The 20,454-nt window shown below is 43.5% G+C and overlaps 1 protein-coding gene across 1 annotated transcript in view; it reads left to right on the forward strand.

The window, feature by feature from the left end:
• The window catches only part of LOC138287454 (cystine/glutamate transporter-like), a 335,349-nt gene that overhangs the window by 300,088 nt on the left and 14,807 nt on the right, over positions 1-20,454 (forward strand). Inside the window, exons 10-11 of the mRNA XM_069227883.1 lie at positions 8,045-8,194; positions 14,593-14,770. Of these exons, the coding sequence (XP_069083984.1) occupies positions 8,045-8,194; positions 14,593-14,770 (328 nt within the window). The remainder of the gene's footprint in view (positions 1-8,044; positions 8,195-14,592; positions 14,771-20,454) is intronic.

A 20,454-nucleotide genomic window follows, 5' to 3' on the forward strand; every position in this document is an offset into this window, starting at 1 on the left:
CCACCAGACCTGGTTAATACCCTTTTTTGGGTCTTTGGCATGCCTTTTGAGGAAGGTCGCCATGTTAGGGCCGATATCTGGTGTGTCAGCCACTTTATCTGGGAGGGAGAGGCAAGGGCACTTGGACTGCAAGGTGTTACGCACTTCTCTTTCGAACCCCTTTTGCAAGCATGATTGTACGTAATCCACTACCTCCTGGCTTGGGACCCATTTTGTCGATCAAGAGTGGATGTTCTTGTCAGGGTTAAACTGCAATTTTGTTTCTCTGAGGTGCAGAGAGCGTCTTGCTGGTATTATGGCACTTGTATTTGTATTTAGTGAATGCTCGCAATTCCATTTGAGATTGGTCAGAGTCAGAATTTTGGGAACCTGGGTCATCTCAAAAGAGGAGCGCCCCTTGAGAGGACCCAGAAGGTCCTGTTGTTTCAGAAGGACCATACTCATCATTGTGTAGCGCAGAATTTGGCATTTTATCCAGGGTCTGTCTATGAGAATGGCCAGGCTCTGATGATTTCACCTCTAAGGGGAGAAGGAGTGGTGCCCCGAGACTGCATCAAATTCCCTCCTCCCAAAATTAAAGATGGTCTGAGCAAAGGGGCGGAGGGCTCTTAAGGCTTTAAGTGAGTCCCACACATGGAAGTCTAGAGCCTCTACCAATCTTTCCTCCATGTGCTGGTCATAAGGGACATCAGGGAAGTCGCCATACTGATCCTCCTTGCCATGAGTATGTGCCATATTGATGCAGAGCATCAGTAAAAGCCCCAGAGGAACGTGTGTTCAGAGGTATGATAGGAGAAACCAAAAAGTGTGATGGGAAGCCCCAGCAGGTGCAAAGGAGCAATGGAATCACCCAGGCTAGTCTTATCCATGTGGAGGGAGGCATCTGATCCCCTAGAGCAGAGCCCTGAAACATTTTGAACAGCCCCGACCGGTGTGGGGGGGAGGCAGAGGATCAATGAAGTCCTTTGTGCCTCACTGCGATGTGAGAGGGGTCTCCGGGTGCAGCTGAGCACACCAAGCCAATGTTTAAAACGTGGCTGTACTGTGCATGCGCAGCACCTGAGATGGAGAAGGTACAGGTTCCAGTAAGCACAGGTTACACACTGCTGGCAAAGCTCCCACTCCCCCACTCCATACAGGCCTAATTACGAGCAGAAACACATTCCCGACAGTGCCTAAAGCCGGCAATTATTACAGTCAGTTAGGCGCCTATGATCACTAATCGCGTGCCACACCATGCGAGGAGATAACATAAATAAATCAGTAGACATTTGCATTGACAAGGGAAAGAAAGGCAATTATCTCACCCTGTGTCAGCAGCACAGAAAGAGAAAGGAGTGCAGATTCAAGGGGTTATGTGTGTAAGGATGGTACCTGATTGGTGGGTCATTATGAGTGATGGACATTTTGGTTCATGTAAATGTTGTATTTGTTTTCTTTGATTTCATTGGCTGCTGTGTTTTTTGCAGTAAAGGAAAGAGAAGCATAAGTTGAAGCTTCCGGTCCTGACATAGAATTTAGCACAGTTCCCATTAATGTTAAAAAGCCCTTAACAATCTTTCGGTAAAAATACTTTATTAAGACACTTTACACAGTCAAATAATTTCCATCATTTATGAACTTTGCTTTTTGGAAAGTGTCTCTCTTTAGAGAAAACAAATTGTTCTTTTTTTAACCCCTTCGCTGCCACGCCTTTTCACCTCCTGTGCCGAGCCTTTTGTTGGCTATTTGAGGCAGTTCACGCTTAGGCCCTCATAACTTTTTCTCCACGTAAGCTACCCATGCCAAATTTGTGTCCTTTTTTTTCCAACATCCTAGGGATTCTAGAGGGACCCAGACTTGTGTGTTTCCCTGAAGGAGACCAAGAAATTTGCCAAAATACAGCAACAATTTTGTTTTGTTTTTTTACAACAAAATGGGAAAAAAGGGCTACAGATGAAGGCTTGTGGTTCTTCCCCTGAAAATGGCATCAACAAAGGGTCTGCAGTGGTAAAATCACCATCTTCCCAGCTTTCAGGAACAGACAGACTTGAATTAGAAAACACAATTTTTCAACACAATTTTGACATTTTACTGGGACATACCCCATTTTTACTATTTTTTTTAGCTTTCAGCCTCCTTCCAGTTAATGACAGAAATGGGTGAGAAACCAATGCTGTATCCCAGAAGGCTAAACATTTCTAAAAAGCAGACAAAACAGCAAGGTGTCATTTGTGTAGATCCTACGAGTATTTCCTATAGACAATAACAGCTGAAATAAAAGAATATTCAAATTGAGGTGAAAAAAACAGCAATTTTTCTCCACGTTTTATTCTGTAACTTTTTCCTGCTATGTCAGATTTTTGAAAGCAATATACCATTACATCTGCTGGACTCTTCTGGTTGCGGGGATATATAGGGCTTGTAGGTTCATCAAGAACCCTAGGTACCCAGAGCCAATAAATGAGCTGCACCTTGCAATGGGTTTTCATTCTATACCGGGTATACAGCAATTAATTTGCTGAAATATAAAAAGAGAAAAATAGGTATCAAGAGAACCTTTGCATTTCCAAAATTGGCACAAGATAAGGTGTTGAGAAGCAGTGGTTATTTGCACATTTCTGAATTCCGGGGTGCCCATACTAGCATGTGAATTGCAAGGCATTTCTCAAATAGACGTCTTTTTTACACACTGTCTTTATTTGGAAGGAAAAAATGTAAGTCTCCCGATACAAATGGTACCTCACTTGCGTGGGTAGGCCTAATGCTCGCGACAGGAACCACAAAATGGACACATCACATTTTTACATTGAAATCTGACATGTTCTTTGCAAAGTGCCTAGCTGTCGATTTTGGCCTCTAGCTCAACCGTCACCTAGGGAAACCTGGCAAACCTTTGCATTTTTTAAAACTAGACACCTAGAGGAATCCAAGATGGGGTGACTTGTGGGGCTCTCACCAGGTTCTGTTACCCAGAATCCTTTGCAAACCTCAACATTTGGCCCAAAAACTTTTTCCTCTCATTTCGGTGACAGAAAGTTCTGGAATCTGAGAGGAGCCACAAATTTCCTTCCACCACAGGTCTCCCGATAAAAATCATACCTCACTTGTGAGGGTTGGCTCAGGTTCCTGCAACAGAAAAATTCCAAAAACCTGTAGAGATTGAGGGGATAGCACAGTGACTTGATAAGCACATATTTTTCTTTTATACATCTTTTAGGCTGACTCTGCTTTGGGGACCCACACAAGTGAAATATCATTTTACTTGGGAGACTGATGGGAACGCTGGGTGGTAGGAAATTCGTGCTGCAGCGGTGATCCTACAAAGAAAAGTGAGGAAAATATGCCACACCTCCTTGGACTCCTTGGGGTGTCTATTTTTAAAACATGTCTGGGTTTGGTAGGTTTCCCTAGATGAAGGCTGCACCCGGGACCAAAAACATAAGTGCCCCCCTCCCCCAAACACAGGTAGTTTTGCAATAGATCATTTTGATGTGTCCATGTACTTATGTGATGTTCCAAACACTATAATTGTGAAAAGAAATGCACTTAGGTTATGTTAAAAAGACCCCTCATCCACCAACCAAGTTGGTGGCATTCTTCATCATCGGGGTCCCACCCGAGACACCTAGCGTGTCACAGGTGTGCTGTCACGCCTGATTACAGCAGAGCAGGTTTTTTCATTTTGACCACACATACTTGTTGGATTTGGCACGAGGGTGAGTGATGGTTCAGTGGATCAAATTTTATTAACAAGAGATTTCACAAAAATGAAATGCACTGTTAATAACTGAAAGGCCAAAAAACTGAACCAATGACTGACAGCTCGTGAGCTGTAAACCAACGACAAGGCACCAACCGCTTTACAGTCCATTCACACACCTTTCATATATGACATGCACAAGACCATTCACGCCAGCCACAGGCCCAGCACATTACAACACTCGCATTGACAGACAGCGCCACTATAGGGCCTATCACTTACATATGCCCACATGCCTGATACAGCAATCACACCAGCTGATGGGAGTGTGTGTACTGGCGTTTGGCTGGCAGTGTGTTGCAGTAGCCAACAGCAAGTCAATATTTACACCACCAGCCAAGCGCCACTCCACACACAATGGCATCACTTTTTTTTGTTTTTGTTTTAAAAACAAAGGAACCACTAACTAATTAGAAATCATTACAAAACTACAAACACAAAAGCTCTAACTAAGTACATGACAGAAATGCAAACCATGAAACTGAACACATGAAAATATAAAACAGGCCGTTTACACTCATGGTAGTTCCCGGTAATTCTTCTGGGTGTGGTAATTCCTGAAACAACCACCCACACACAGCCCAGGCTTTGAAGTATAATCTGAGCAGTACATTCGAGTCTCCCTCCGGATACCTCTTCGAGCACAGACTCTACATTTCTTAGCTGGATAGTCTTTTTTGGGCATGGGAGGAATGTGCTCAGCAAAGGGGCGATCTTTCAATCTAGCCACATCCTCCACCACTGCTTCTCTAGGAACTCTTGCATGTTCCACCACAATAAGGCTATCTATCACTGACTCCTGAAATTTCACAAATGTCATCTTTAACTCTGGAGACCTATCCTTAAACACAATAAAAGCATTAAAAATTGCCAAGTGGAAGAGGTGAATTGCTAACTTCTTATACCAAATGCAAGACTTATGAATAACATTATAAGGTTCCAACCTCTGATCAACTCTATCTACACCTCTCATGTGCTTATTATAATCTAAAATGCACACAGGTTTGCACACTTCAGCAACCTGGCCCCAAACAGTCACAGGGGAAGTACTCTCATCATGGATGGTACTTAGCATGTAGACATCCCTCCTGTCTGAAAATGTCAAAGCTAGCAGCTCATCATTCCACAAGGCACTGCACTGTCCTCTCTCAAGTTTTTTACAGACAAGCTCCCTTGGATAGCCTTTCCGGTTACAACAAACTGTGCCATAAGCAACAGTGTCCACTCTAAACAATTCCTTGAACAACTGCACTCCAGTGTAGAAGTTATCTACAAACAAATGGTGACCTTTGTTAAACAGTCGTCTACCAAGTTCCCACACAATTTTCTCAGTAACTCCAAAAGTGGGAGGACAACCAGAGGGGGTCAATACTGGAATCCCTACCAGTGTAGTCCTGGAAACTATACACATATCCTGTTCAGAGAGCATATGCAATTTAATTCCATATCGTGCCCTCTTGCTAGGAATGTACTGCCTAAAAACCAAACGACCCTTGAAGAGGACCAAAGACTCATCCACAGCTATTTCTTTGCCTGGAACATAGACCTCTGAAAACCGATCTACAAAATGATCAAGGACAGGCCTACACTTAAAAAAGACGGTCAGAATCAGGATAATCTTGTGGCAAGGCTAAAGCATTGTCAACAAAATGCAGCATCCTAAGAAGAAGCAAATACCGATTACGACTCATGGTTGCAGGAAATATAGCCGTTGCCATCAAGGGACTAGTAGACCAATAAGAAGCCAGTGAATACTTCCTTATCAACCCCATCAAAAGAGTCAAAGCCAAAAACCTTTTCATCTCCTACAAATTTGTGGGAATCCACTGGGTAGCTCTAGAGTGTGGCCTAAGTCTAGCAGCATTGTCCCTCAAATACTGCTCCACATACAAATTAGTCTGCTCAACAATCTCTTCCAAAAACACATCATCCATAAATAACTCAAAGAAATTGACAGGCAACAAGTTCTCTGTATTGACTCTACACCCCGGGAGACCAGTAAAGGCAGGCAACTCTGACTGCTCCATGTTTGGGGCAACCCAGAGTTCAGGTCTTCTAACGGGAAACCTTTCAGCCACAGGTTGCTGCACTAATGGCAAATCAGTGTCCTCCTCTAAAACAGTCCCTTCATCTACACTGAGAGTGGCTTCCTCATCAGAAGATTCCTCTCCGACAGAAACTTCATTGCCAGAATCTCTCACTTCCTCCTCTGACTCAGATGCAGAGTCAGTCTCATAATCATGATCAGACTATGACTCAAAAAGCATACCAACAACCTGCTGAGCGGTCATCCTACGGCTAACCATGATCCTTCCTACGAAAAGTAACTGGACAAATGCACCACCAACAACCAGCACTGTGTAAGATAAGTAATAAAGTGTGGCTTTATACAAAGAGTTATGTACTGAAAAACGCTACCGCTCACTTGCCGGAAAAACCTACTCACCAGCAACTACTCTGCACAGACGAAGCAATCACCAATGATTTCCCACTAAAAAGAAAGAAAGAAAAGCAAATTAGAAATAAGACAACACATATCATTGTGCACAAATCTAAGGACAATTTCACACACAATCCTGCATTTAGTACGCCACCTACAAACATGTCATTCATGCATGGCAACAATACTGCTTTGGAGTAAATTGTTTTTCCTTACCTAAAACATGCAAATATGCAAACCGCAGGTCAATCACTGCCAAAACCTCAAGAAGCCACAGCAAAGAAAGCAAAAGCTTTGAACTAGAACAAAAAGGAGAAATTGTTTTTATCACAAATGCAAATACTTCGCCAGTTGACAAACACCCCACCATCAAGCATTTAGAAATTGTTGCCTAAGTGGATTCTGCCCCCATAGGGTCAGATGGTCCTACTAAAAAATAGGCCAATCTTCCCTAAGGGGGGCCGAAAGTACCTCTAGTAGTATGTCCCCATGGGGAGCGATCCTTGCCCCAGGGGTCACCCCCAAACAAAAAAACACACACACTATCCCTGGTGCCTAAATGGCCTCTGCCCCCCTTGGGGACAATGAGCATAAACAAAATAGGCTGATCTGCCCCCAAGGGGGGCATAAATGGCCAACAGTTCTTTGCCCCCCCCCCCCGGGGGGCGACCCTTGCCAAAGGGAGTGCCCCCCCCCACAGAAATACACAAATAAAAAAATCTCAAAACCTCAAAATAATAGGCTGCTCTGCCCCCAAGAGGGACAGAAATGGCCATAAATAATATCACCCCTAAGGGAAGCGACCCTTGCCCAAGGGGCTGCCCCCCATCCAATAAACACACACACACACACAGACCCACACACATTATCCAAAACAAATAGGCCGATCTGTCCCCCCAACAGTTCTATGCCCCCCTTGGGGGGGCGACCCACCACACAAATACACAAATAAAAAAAATCCCTGGCGTTCCAGTGGTTTCTGCCCCTCTTGGGGGCAGATTAGTGTAAAAATAATAGCCTGCACTGCCCCCAAGGGGGGCAGAAATGGCCATAAATAATATGCCCCCAAAAGGGGAACAACCCTTACCTAAGGGGCCGCTCCCCGACACACAAACAGCACACTAAAACAAAAAAAAAGAAAATCCCTGCCGTCTAGTGGGCATTCCTGCTGCCCGATCGCAATGCGATCGGGAAGCAGGAATGTTCAAAGAGACATCGGGGGAAAGGAAAACCCTTTCCTTTCCCCCAATGCCTCTTTGTTTGAAACCCACCGGAGGAGAAACTCACTTGTTTCTCCTTGATCGCGGTGGAAGCAAATGGCTTCCAGCGCAACTGGCACCCTGTAGCGATGTCAGTGCGTGATCGCACGCTGATGTCATTGGGGGGGGTCAGGGTGGAAGGGGAAGGGCTTCCCCTTCCAACCCTTCCTTGGGGGGGGGGGAGGGAAGCCCACGGAGGGAGCGCTGGCACTCCCTCCGAGCTCATGTCCGAGGATGTAATGGTTACGTCCTCTGCACAGGAGCACTGTGCCTGTGGACGTAACCATTACGTCCACAGCACAGAAGGAGTTAACTCTGCACCATTTTCTTTGTTTTATGATCACTCTTTTCTGAGCACTGTGTGTTCACTTATCACACTGAGCACTCATTGTAAGTATTTTGTTATTCATGCTGCAAAGAACTATGATTAAGATAAAGTATTTCTAGAATAACTGGTTGGGTCATATCATCTTTTTTGTACATTGGCTGTAAACGGCAATACATTAATTGACATTGTGCTAAATTCCAGAATTTGTTTTCAACAATGATACCTATATGGACCTTGTTAACCTTCAATAATCATGTTCTTCTTTTGCTTCCCAGTTGCCTCTCTTATTTTTGATGGTATCGATTGGAGATCTTTATGGGCTGTTGAATTTCTTTAGCTTCTCTCGCTGGCTTTTCATTGGACTGACAACTCTAGGTCTGATCATCCATCGTTTCAAGTATCCGAACCTACCCAGGCCATTTAAGGTAATAGGGAATGTTGCGTCTACTTATAATTGGTTTAATTCTAACATCCTTCTGGGTTCTAGTGAATTTTATGAGTTCCTTCTTATAATTTTTAAAGTTCTGCACTATGGCTTTAGGCAATGAGTTGCTTAATAATATTTTCAATATTAAACAACATTCACAAATATACTGCTTATATCTTTGTGCACCAGGCTAGCACCCAGGAATATTTTTTGCAATGTTTTGTGTGCTAAAGAAAATAAACTAAATTGTAAAGATGTGAAACCATTTATACGTTAGCTGCATCTGCTAATCATAAGGTTCTCCATTAAATCATACTGGTTGACACGATTCAATACTCTTTCCTTCTGCACCTGATAATACTGATAATATTCAGCATAAAAAAATATGACAAAAAATAAAACAAGATAGCATGTAACTGGGTAATCCAAAAGCTATGAAGTGTTGACTGTACAATAGCAAACATATGTTACAAAAGTATACATGCAGAGTGTTTCGAGGGTATATTTATTTTACATAGCTGAATGACTGAAAATACAAGCTGCAAATGGACAACAAAGCAACATTATTTTTTAAAATAAAACAATACAGAAAGTTACTTAGCAATGTGAAAGGATGGTAGATATATTTTTTCATATTGATAGTTTTGTGAAACTAACATGTAACACACAAATGAGCTGATGGTGTGTTGTTAATGTTTATATTGACTATAGCTAATGTAGGCCTGTATTTTAAAATTGCTAACATCTAGTTGCCATCTTGCTTAATATAACATCTTTATTTTTTCCTGGTGAAGCTGATTCTGTATATTTTATTTGGATGTGTCTTTGGATTTATGTTCTCGTAAAAAGTTTTCTTTTATGTGATACTCGAAGAATGCACTAACAAGGTGTTTCAATGCACCTGCAGACTATAGCTGGGTCCAATGTATCTCATTATGTTACCGATAACTATAAGTTTGAAGGATTTTAGAGAAACTTTATTGTGTAGGAGCTTCAGAAAATAAAGATTCTATGTTTTCTTTAACCTGATTAGTTAATTATATGGGACCCATATGTAGGCGGATCAAATGTTAAAGTTGTGTGATTTAAACTAGTGCAATGTACAGGGGGATTCAGAATCCCTCTTTCCTGACTTACTAGGAGAACTTTTCACTGACTTAGCAGAGTAATGTAATCTCTTTATGGGAGAACTACTTTTACTTAACTTTCCTTTTTGAGACAACTTTAGCATGGTTCACCTCGGTTTTCATGACTTTTGAATTGCTTTCAGCTATATTTTGACTAACACATTCATGTATGGATTACAAATTTATAACTAATTGGATGGTTTGAATTTATAATTTTGGTAATCGCTTAATAAACCTTTATGGTTTGAAATTAATCACTCTGCCTTCCTTGTTGGACCTTATGTGCTACACCTCATTGAAATTTATTGATTTTGATGTTTAGCCTCAGCTGGAAATAGAGCCCTTAATGGGCCCCTGAATTTGCACTAGAGTTTGCATGAATCAAAGAGCTCCATCAGTTTGGTAGATTATGGTTTCTGCCGCTGCTTAGATTTCAAATTTGCTCCATAAAGAGGTAAAATCTGCCTGACCTCGTCTACATTCTCGAGCTTCCATGGTCCCATTTGGAATATTGATGGTGTTTCAGCATTCATGCAAGTGGTTGAAGTATCCTAGGAGTATAAGTAGGGTTATGCGTTGATGATTGTAAATTGTCGAGAGTTGTAGTGTTTGAGTTTTTAGATTATTTGTTGTGTTTTGAGTTGCAGCGTCAATTTTGGGTCCAAAAGGCCTCCATGTTGAAATTGAGATTTGAGGTGATTTTTTGCATTTATTGCCTGCACTGTTGAATATTAGCACACTTGCTGCAAAGATTTGAAGTTTTTTTAAAATCAGATTTGTTGTAATCCAAAATCCTGGGATAGATGCAAAGTCACATCAAAAGATTTTTTATTTGTCTGTTAATGTTGGGGCGCTATTGGCCACATCAAGATAGGGACTTATTAAACTACTATTGTGAAATTGTATGAACTGGGATTATTGTCCGGACTGTGCATGTCACATTGAGTTCCCGCTGATCGAGAATTTACTTTGTTTGATAGTGCAGGGAGGGACAATTACATTTATGCCTAGCGTGGTTGCTCGATCTCTATATATATTTTTTAAGTGGCACAGACAAGAGTTAGTGTTGTATTTTGATATTTTAACTTTTGCAAAACTGATCGATTGTAGTGATTGCCCCTATGAGGTGCTGCTAGTTAGATCATTGTGTGTTTGGCCAAGTTTAGTTGGTTAGAGTGTGTGCCGCGCTAGGATTGGTTGTAATGTCATTGGGTGCTCAGCTGTGAGTGGTCTGTTCAGTGGTGTTGTCCTAGGATTGGCTGTCTGTGTTGTTGATAATTACATTGTGATTTGTTGGCAACTGCCGGTTATTTCACTTTGGAGTTTAAAATTCTATGTTGCATTGTACGAATAGCAAAAATGAAATTCTTTTAAAAAATAAGAGCTATGTTGAAAAGAAATGTTAAAATACTAGTCCCTGAGGGTTAAGAGACCCCTCCAGAGGGCCCATCCATGAATTACATGACTACCAAAGTCTAGTTAGACACTTGCATTCAGATCAAGCATTGGAATAAAATCACAGCATGGTATACTTAATTTGAGAATAAGTGAGAACCTAAGGTAAGTGTTGTATGAAATGAGGCCCCTGACATGACTTGTTCAAGGTCCAAAGCTGGATGACTGCAAAGTGGGATCTATAAGAGCAGGAATGGGGAAGCAATATGATTGAGGGTGCAGGCATGCATCCTATATTGGTAAAGTGAGGAACAGAGAGAAGGAAGTCACAAGAAGGAGGTGGGGACAAGGAGTAAAGGAGTAAAGGGAGGAGAGTTACAGTGACACCAATGAAGATTTTTTTGAACAATTTGGTAAATTCTCAACCACCTCCATACAATGTTATTCCTCCTACTCACTACGGGGAACCAACATCCCTTAGTGGAAGCTGTGGGAGGGAAGAACAAATGCCGGTACAGGTGGGAGGTGCTCCTGTTGATCGGAGCTTCCAAGAGGAAGGTCACTCCAGATACATTCTTAAGATCAACTAGTATTACTGTTAATTATTACAATACCAGGTGAGTCTGTGGTCGTCACAGCTCCAACACATCTACCCTAGAGATGGGAGCACAACCTCGTACAGGAGGAGTCCCCCATATAATTGTACCCATTATTAGTGCTGAGGCATATCCAGAGTCACAAATTCAGGAAAGGGATACATCACCTAGAGAACTGGGTATTTTAAGACTAACAGCAGAATTTGAGGAGCTTGCCAAGGAAAGTTAGGAGTTACGATTTATAGATCAGTACAATTAAGAAGAGGTTTTGTTTTTGAGTAGGGAGGCTGTGAGACGTGCTTCTAAAACTCATGCAGAATTTGGCGTTGATTTGAATAAATGTCAGGAATTAAAGAAGAATTTCAGTACATTCATGAATTTATGATACTACAAAGAATATGAGAACACTGGGTATGACGTTACATGTTAGTATGTCACTATGCTGTATCAGAAAATGGAGAATGTTAAACCTGGCAGCCTTAAGGTGGTCATCCCCCAACTTTTTGACTCCAATTTTATGACCCTCTTTTTGCTGGTTGTAATACTCTGCGTACTTTACCACTGCTGATAAGTGCTAAAGTGCATGTGCTCTCCCCTAAACATGGTAACATTGGTTCTTACCCAATTGGCATATTTAATTTGCTTGTAAGTCCCTAATAATGTGTACTAGAGGTGCAAATTAAATACTACTAGTGGGCCTGCAGCACTGATTGTACCATCCACATAAGTAGCCCCTTATCCATGCCTCAGGCCTGCCATTTCTGGGACTGTGTGTGCTGTTCCACTGCCACTTTGACTTGGCATTTAAAACTACTTGCCAAGCCTTAAACTCCACTTTTTCTACATATAGGTCACCCCTGAGGTAGGCCATAGGTAACCCACAGGGCAGGGTGCTATGTAAATAAAAGGTGGGACATGGGCCTATGTGTTTTACATGTCCTGGAAGTGAAGAACTCACAAATTCGTTTTCCACTACTGTGAGGTCTCATAGACTAGCATTAGAACTGCCCTTATATACTTTTAAGTGGTAGATGCTGATCTGGAAGGAGTAGCCCAGCCATGTTAGTATTGCCAGTATGGTAATCACAGCCCTGTCTCCAATCCACATCTGGTCTGTGCTGGTTTGCAGCTCCCCTTGTGCATTCCATCAAGACAGCCATAAACACAGGGCACTCGGGCCCTCATTACAAGTCTGGCGGTCATATGACCGCCAGACTCGCAGAAGCAGTCCGACAGCCACATTATGACCATGGCGAAAGTGCCAAGGTCAGACTGGCGACCCTGCCACTTTTTTGCCAGCCTTGTGGTGCCGGCGGTCTTAATCTACCAGTGCAGCACTGCAAGCAGCACTGCCCTGGGAATTACGACTCCTGTGTCTGCCAGCTGGAGCAGATGGGCCGCCGGGGGCCCCATATCGGGGGCCCTGCTCTGCCCATGCACTTGGCAGTGCAGGGGGCCCAATGGGCAACCCTGTCACACTTTTCACTGCCTGAATTACAAGCAGTGAAAAGCGGGACAGGTGCTGTTGCACCTGACGCACTGCAACATTGCAATTATGAGCTGGCGTCAATGATGTAGGTAGTTTCACCCTGGGCCAACAGGCGAAAACTCAGCAGGAAACTCATAATAGGGCAGCGGGTGGAAGACCGAACTGGCGGTCTTCCAACCTAATGAGTTTGGCGGGCAGACTTCGCCACCCTCCAAGCTCATAATAAGGCCCTCAATCACATCTGCATTTTTACCTGGAAGAAGCCATCACTGACAACCGATAGCAGCTTCAGTAAATTTACATGAAAAATAGCAGTTAAACATCTAACTGCATTCCTGGAAGACTTAGATATCTGAAACCCATGGCAGCTCAGTTTCTCTCTGGGGAGGGGAACTGAAACCACCTTTACATTACTGAAGCAGAAGGGATTTGTCTGTTTGTATTTTCAGAAGCCAAGATGATTTTAAAAGGTACAGAGGTGGAAGAGAAAATTGTTCCTCAGTTTCGGACCCAGTTAGACAAGGGAGGAGCCTACAGACATGAGTTGTTTGCTTAGAAAGAGACCATTGTACAATAGCACTCTGGGAGGTGGTGCCTGAAGCAAGAATGGTCTGTGCTGCAAAAGGTTCGATGCATAAGGCGAGGAACTTTACATTTCATCCCCTGGTGCACTGATAACCAATGGGGCTGTCTATGGGCAGTTTAGACATGATCCTTTTTAGTTAGCTATGCGAAATTGAGGACTGCAACGTTGTGGACGCTTGTAGCCTTTTGTAAGCATAATCCATATTACAACACATGAAGTGTGGTACCTTCTCCCCATTAACTGCATAGAAGGCACTCGGCTGTGTCACTGGTCTCTGCTTCTCCCTTTGTGGCTGTGCTTGTCACATCAATGACTCGAGCATCTGTCAAGCGTTGCCTTGACAACCTGTTCACATCACAGTCTACATCATGTAGATTCAATGCATATCTAACTGTGCAATTCTTTTCAAGCCTTGAAACGTGAACTAAATAATCTATACTGATAATCAATGCCAATGGTATGTTTTGAAACATTGGGCCTGCATAAAGAAGAAACACGCATACTTTTCAAATGCACATTACTCTGCAATGACTGAAATGTTCATTATAATAAATATATACAAATGTTCATTATTAGTTTGAATCTACAAATGCATTTTAGATCATTTTGAACATAAACTGTTGTTAATAATCTATTCACAACCAATTTTGTGAAACACACAATAGACAATGATGTATTGTGATACTATGCATATTAAGTAAACATGGATAATACACCATGCCCATACCAACAAACCTGCTGACCATTTCATGAATGTTTTCATACAATAGCAATATTTACCAGGACACAACAGAAAAAGCACAGTTAAAAATTCAATCCTTGCCCTACCCTATCAGCTTGATAACTAAATCATTCAAGCTCGTATAGACCAATAGATGTATTCAACTAGTCTTTTATTCAAATATGTTTGCACTTTTAAGAGAGCGGGGGTGTGGTTATGGTCCTTCAACGTGTGAGTCCTCCATCTACTAATACTCTGTCAATGCCAACTAAATCTTAATTAAAGTTTTTTTCCTAGTAAATATCAATAGATGTTAAACGTATGCATAGCAAGTGAAAATAGTTTGCAACAAAATGCCATCACAGTGCTTTGAAGGTAGTTACATTTTTATTTCTAACCTTAAATTTTGGTATTTCTCATTTTAGCAAAAATGACTTGCCGATTCATCTTTTAATTTCTCTCCCTTTTCTTCCATTGTGCAGGTGCCCATCTTCATCCCAATTGTCTTCACTGTGACGTGTCTCTTCATAGTAGGAATGTCCCTATACTCGGACCCTTTTAACACAGGCATTAGTTGTGCCATTACCCTCAGTGGGATACCTCTTTACTACCTGATGGTCAAAAAGCCCAGAGCACCAGGAAGATGGATGGCAGCATTCAGTAAGTGAGGGCGCATCACCTTTATTCATTGTGTTGTTCTACAACCTGCAAGGCATGAGGCAAGGTAAATTTGATGTAGTGTTACTGCCAGCATGGAGGCCAGCTGAGAACCCCGAGGGTGAAAAGTCTTTCTAGGGAACCATTCCTAATTAGCAGGATGACAAAGCATGAAGGTGATCAGAGTAATTAAAAAGGTTTCTTTGAAAAGGTTCCTATCTGCCTGAAGAAGAAGGATCAGAACAAGGGGCATCTTTATGCAAGAGAATTATTTATTTCAATGCATTAAATTGATACTTAGACTTTACTCACAAACCACCAGAAAAAAGGGAAAAATGCAGGGGCGCCTCCTCTGCTTAGGCGGAGGAGCGTCGCCCACTCACCCCCGCCAGCAGCAGCAGGAGCTGCACATCTTTACAAGTAGAAAGGATAATAAACAACGTTTATTTTCCTTTTATTTGTAAAGGGGCGGGCCATTGGGTGACGAGCACCGAGAGGAGTGTACAGAGCACTCCCCTCTGTGCGCATGTATGTTTGGCTGGCCGGCCCGGGCCGGCCAAACACACATGCGCACATGGGCTCTCTCCAACCCGGCACTGTGTTGCTGAGTTGGAGAGAGTCTGCACAGGTTTCCAGTCTGCACTAGAGCACCCAGCAAGGGCACTCAAGCCAATCATAACGCTGCTCTGAGCAGCACCATGATTGGTGCAGGGCAGGCTGGGAGCCTGTGCCTGCAGTGCAGCGCAGAGCAGCGGCGACGTTCAGCGAAGTTTTTATTTTTTATTGTTTAATTTTTTTTTTATTCCACCCGCCCAGCAACTTTTTTTAAGTCGCCAGCCGCAACTGGAAAAAAGAGTCTGCTCAAAGCAGATTTTCCAAATTAAAATTCATTGTTGCTTCCAGCAGTTTAAAAGGAAGTGTTGTACAATGTGCCAAACAATTAATTCCCTATGATGCAGCTCATCAAGAACTCTGCAATATTTCTCTGTTAGAGTGTTGTATATGTGTCCCAATGCAAGCCCATAACACCTCTCTGTCCATCCAAAATAAGGGCCTGATTTAGAGTTTGGAAGAGGGGCTACTCTGTGACAACGGTGACAGATAACCCGTCTGCTGAAATATAAATCCCATAGGATATAATGGAATTTATATTACGGCAGGCGGGATATCCGTCACCACTGTGACGGAGTAACCCCTCTGCCAAATTTAAATCAGGCCCTGAATCCTTAAATATATATGTCCCAACACCTTTTGCATATTCTGGAAAGTTTTGCACTAACCAGGACCCTTGGCAAATTGTTCTTTCAAAATTAAATGTAGAGGAAATATCGCTTCTTTCTTGATTATTCAAAGTGCAGCAGCATTCCAGACAACACAACCAGAATCTAAACATTGGTGGGCTTGAACACTGGGAAGGATCTATTGCAGATGCTTTGATGAAAGCTGTTGTGCAGAGATGAACCTATGCAGGATTTAAGGCCCTTTAGTCTTTTTGCTTTGCTTTTTTCTTTGGTCATTCCATAGCCAAAGGCCTAGTGAAGTGGCGGACTTAAAGCTATAGAATAAAAAAAAACATCTTTCAGTTTCCAAAGACGAAACTAGAGAGCAAATGTTTCATTTCTTTCCAGGTGAATTGTTTTTTTCTGGCCCATTCTAGTTTTAAAAGGATAGACAAATGAGTTAAGAAGCTGAGATTTAATACGGGAACCATATATTAGGTTATCATCCTGGTGATAATAGGGAAGATCCTGACATGCTTGAGCCTGCCGTGTCCCTGCATGTGCCTTCTCACACAGGCCATCATACCTTTCTCTGATTCACTGTTTTAAAGCAGAACTTTAGGAAGCTGTCCTGGTGTATGCTGGGTACATAAGGTACTTCACCTTATACCAGTTCCAGGTATCCCATATTAGCGTAGTGTAGGCAGTGTCTAGAAGCCAGGCTCTCTAGAGGTAGCGGTGGATGAGCAGTCAAGGCTTATCTAGGAGGCATGCAAAGCTCATGCAATACCACTGTAGCCACACCGCACTCACACAGATGAAAGAAAACATTAATTGTTACAAAAATAAAGGTACTTTATTTTAGTGGCACAATACCAGAAAATACTAGAGAGCCAACCCTCCAATAGGAGGTAACACACTAAATATATACACTAGATATCAACAATATGCACAGACAGTAATAGAAAACAGTGCAAATGCAGTTAGACAACAGTGACCCTAGGGGGAGCCCAAACCATATACTAAAAAAATGGAATGCGAACACAGGCCCCCCACCTTGGTAAGTGGAATTTGTAGAGGGGTGGTGGGGGTACTAAGAAACCCCAAAAGTAAGTACCACAGTGCCCCGTCGCGACCAGGTGGAAAGGAGGAAATTACTAGATTTTCCCCAAACCACCCAGAGGAAAGAAAAGAAGAAAAAGAAACACCCAGACAAGACTGCAAGAAGCTAGCTGTGGATTCCTGAAGAGTAAGATCAGTGGAAGAAGGGGACCAAGTCCAGAAGTCACAGGAGGGTCCAGGAGGAGTAGGAGCTGCTACCCACCAGCTGTGGATGTCGGAGTTGGTCGACGGTGATGTGAAGGTCAGAACTGCAGCCCTGGAGTCAGTGAAGAGTTCCTGAGGGATGCAGACAACGTCCCACACTTGAAGAAGAATTGCAGTCGGGTTCTGGTGCAGGAAATCCACCAACAAGCCTTGACAAAGGCAAATGTCACAGTGGGAGGAAATTGGAGCTGCCGGGGACCAGCAAGGCCCAGGAGGACTCAACCCAGGAGGGGGAGTCACAAGGGACCGTCATCAACACAGGGAGTCCACAGGAGTAGAGCCAGCACCCACAGGAGTCCCGCAGGATGCAGACACAGGAGGTCCAGAGGGGCCCACGCAGCACTACTTGTGAAGGGTCCCACACTGCAGAAGAAGCACGCAGAGGGCTGTGCGTCACAGGAAGGAGTGCTGGGGGCTGGGGCTACACAAAGCCTGAAGATCCCTTAGAGGAGATGCAAACAAACCTTGGCAGCTGTAAGAGACGTGGTGCATGGGGTACTGTCTAGCATGGGAAGGCAAGGGGTTACCTCCACGAAAGTTGGACAGCTGGCAAAGAGGACCAAGAGGATTATTCTGGACTACCACCTGTGATGCAGGATCCACACAGCTCAAGATGAGAGGAGATCCACGCAGCCAGTCGTTGTTGCAGTCGCTGTCTGCGAATGCAGGGGAGTGACTCCTTCACTCCCAGGGATATTCCTAATTCCTTCTCATGCAGACTGAAGGCTTGCCACCCTGAGAGGGAGCACAGCTGGGGGAAATGTTTCAGAACTTGGAAGGAGCTGTGGAAACAATGTTGCAAGTAGAGTCTTTGGCATAATGCAGATTGTCAGTTCCTGGAGGGTCTAGTTGCAGTGGCTAGGATGTCGAAGTAGAGGTTGCAGAGGAGTCCTGCTGGAATCTTGCAAGCCATATCTGAGGACCCACCTAAGAGAGAGACCCTAAATAGCCCTGAAAGGGGGGATTGGCCACGCAGCCAGATGACCACCTATCAGGAGGGGGCTCTGACGTCACCTGCCTGCCCTGGCCACTTAGATGCTCCCAGTGGTCCCTGCAAACCTTGGATTTAAGATGGCAGAACCCAGGGACCCTCTGGAGGAGCTCTGGGCACCACCCCTGGGATTGTGACGGACAGGAGAGTGGTCACTCCCCTTTCCATTGTCCAGTTTTGCACCAGAGCAGGGGCTGGAGGTAGGTGTAGACTGGTTTATGCATGGAGGGCACCAAATGTGCCCTTTAAAGCATACCAGTGGCTTGGGTAGGCTGCCCCGCGTAAGCCATGTAACACCTATGTCCAAAGGGAGAGGATAATACCCCCCTCCCAAAGGAAAGTCTTTGTTCTGCCTTCCTGGGCTTGAACTCTTCAAGCAGCAGGAGGGTATAAACCTGTCTGAGGGGTGGCAGCACTTTGGGCTGCCTGGAAAACACTAGAAGGCTGGAAGGAGCAATGCTGGGGGGTCCTCTGAGGGGCCCCCACGGTGCATGGAATCATACTTCCAATACTGGCAACAGTATTGGGGCATGATTCCAACATGTTTGATACCAAACATGCCTAGGTTCGTAGTTACCATTATGTAGCTGGACATAGGTTGTGACCTATGTCCAGTACACGCATAAAATGGCATCCACCCCCACTCACGAAGTCCATGAAAATGGCACTGGAGTTCATGGGGGCACCTCTGCTAGTGAAGGGGTGCCCTCACACACAGGTACTTGCACTCTGCCCTCTGGGCTAGGAGGGCCTGCCATGGGATGACTTACAGTGACCTGGTGCAGTGACTCGTAGTGAACAGGGTGCCTGCAACCTTTTTACGCAGACTGCAATGACAGGTCTGCAGAACACTTTGCATGGGCTCCCATGGGTAACATAATACATGCTGCAGCCCATGGCGATCCCCTGGTACCCCAATGCCCTGGGTACTTGGGTACCATATACTAGGGACTTACATGGAGGCATCAATATGCCAAATGTGAGGTGAAAATGGTACAAGTTCCCAAGCTAGAAGGTAGAGAGCATAATCACTGGGGTCCTGGTTAGCAGAATCCTAGTGAACACAGTCAAACACACTGACAAACCTGATGGGCCAAAAAGTGGGGGTAACCATGCTAAAAAAAGAGGCTATTTTCCTACAAGAACCATTAGGATTCTCCTGCTTCCTCTGGGCTGAGACAGTGTTCATAGTCATCCTCATGTTCAAGGCACCAATAATCTGGATCATTCACACCAATGGTCTAATAATTCCCTCTGACTTATAGATGGCACTCTGGTTCTCCACCACGATTGTGCCTAGACTGGTCAGGACCATGTGTGGGCTCCATCCTAATTAGAGTACTTACTTGATCCTAGCTATTTGTCAAGCAGAGATCTTCCAGTACTTTTGTGGACATTTTAGTATCATTTTTGTTGGTCTTTAGTGGAGGTCTTATAGGGTCGCCATTCATTAAAAATCCTTTTTGACTGCCCTTTTTAAGAGTCTAGGAGACCTAGGAGGCCTAGTGTATAGAATGCCCTTAAATACCTTTTAAAGTCTAGTTAGAAAAGGATGGTGTTTTTCTTTAGCTGGTCCTAGTTATCCTGTTGAGGTTGTGATGTACTGTCCGGGTGTCCACTAAGAAGCCTTTTTTTCTAGCTTGAACATTAGTAAATCACTAATCCCTACATCCCTATCCAAAATGACATTGTGGTGCAGTGGGATATTTGGAAATGCCAAAAGACCTGTACAGAAAAAAAATAAACGTTTTAATTTATTGGGGGGATTGAGAGTGAATTTTTTAAGAGATCTAAGTCTTATTGGAAGAAAATTCCAGTGCTTCACAGCCAAGTATGAAAAAGCAACCCCTTAATTCAGCTGTGTCTAAGGAGGAGAGGTACACTAAGTTGAATGAAAAAGATATTACTAGATATACAGCGGATGTACCAAAGCTGCAGATATGCTGGCCCTGGCCGATGAACAGAGATTTGAAAATGGTCACTGAAGCTAGTGTACCACTACAAAATGCTTTTATATACAGAAATGACCAGGTATGATGATTTACAATCAATATAGAAGATAGACAGGGGTCCCTAAGTGCATGGTTCTCACTGTCGACATAAGAAAAGATGGAGATCGGTTAATTTCAATAATGTTCATAACACGTTTG

The sequence above is a fragment of the Pleurodeles waltl genome, chromosome 4_1 (genome assembly GCF_031143425.1).
Source record: "Pleurodeles waltl isolate 20211129_DDA chromosome 4_1, aPleWal1.hap1.20221129, whole genome shotgun sequence".
NCBI classification, from domain to species: domain Eukaryota; kingdom Metazoa; phylum Chordata; class Amphibia; order Caudata; family Salamandridae; genus Pleurodeles; species Pleurodeles waltl.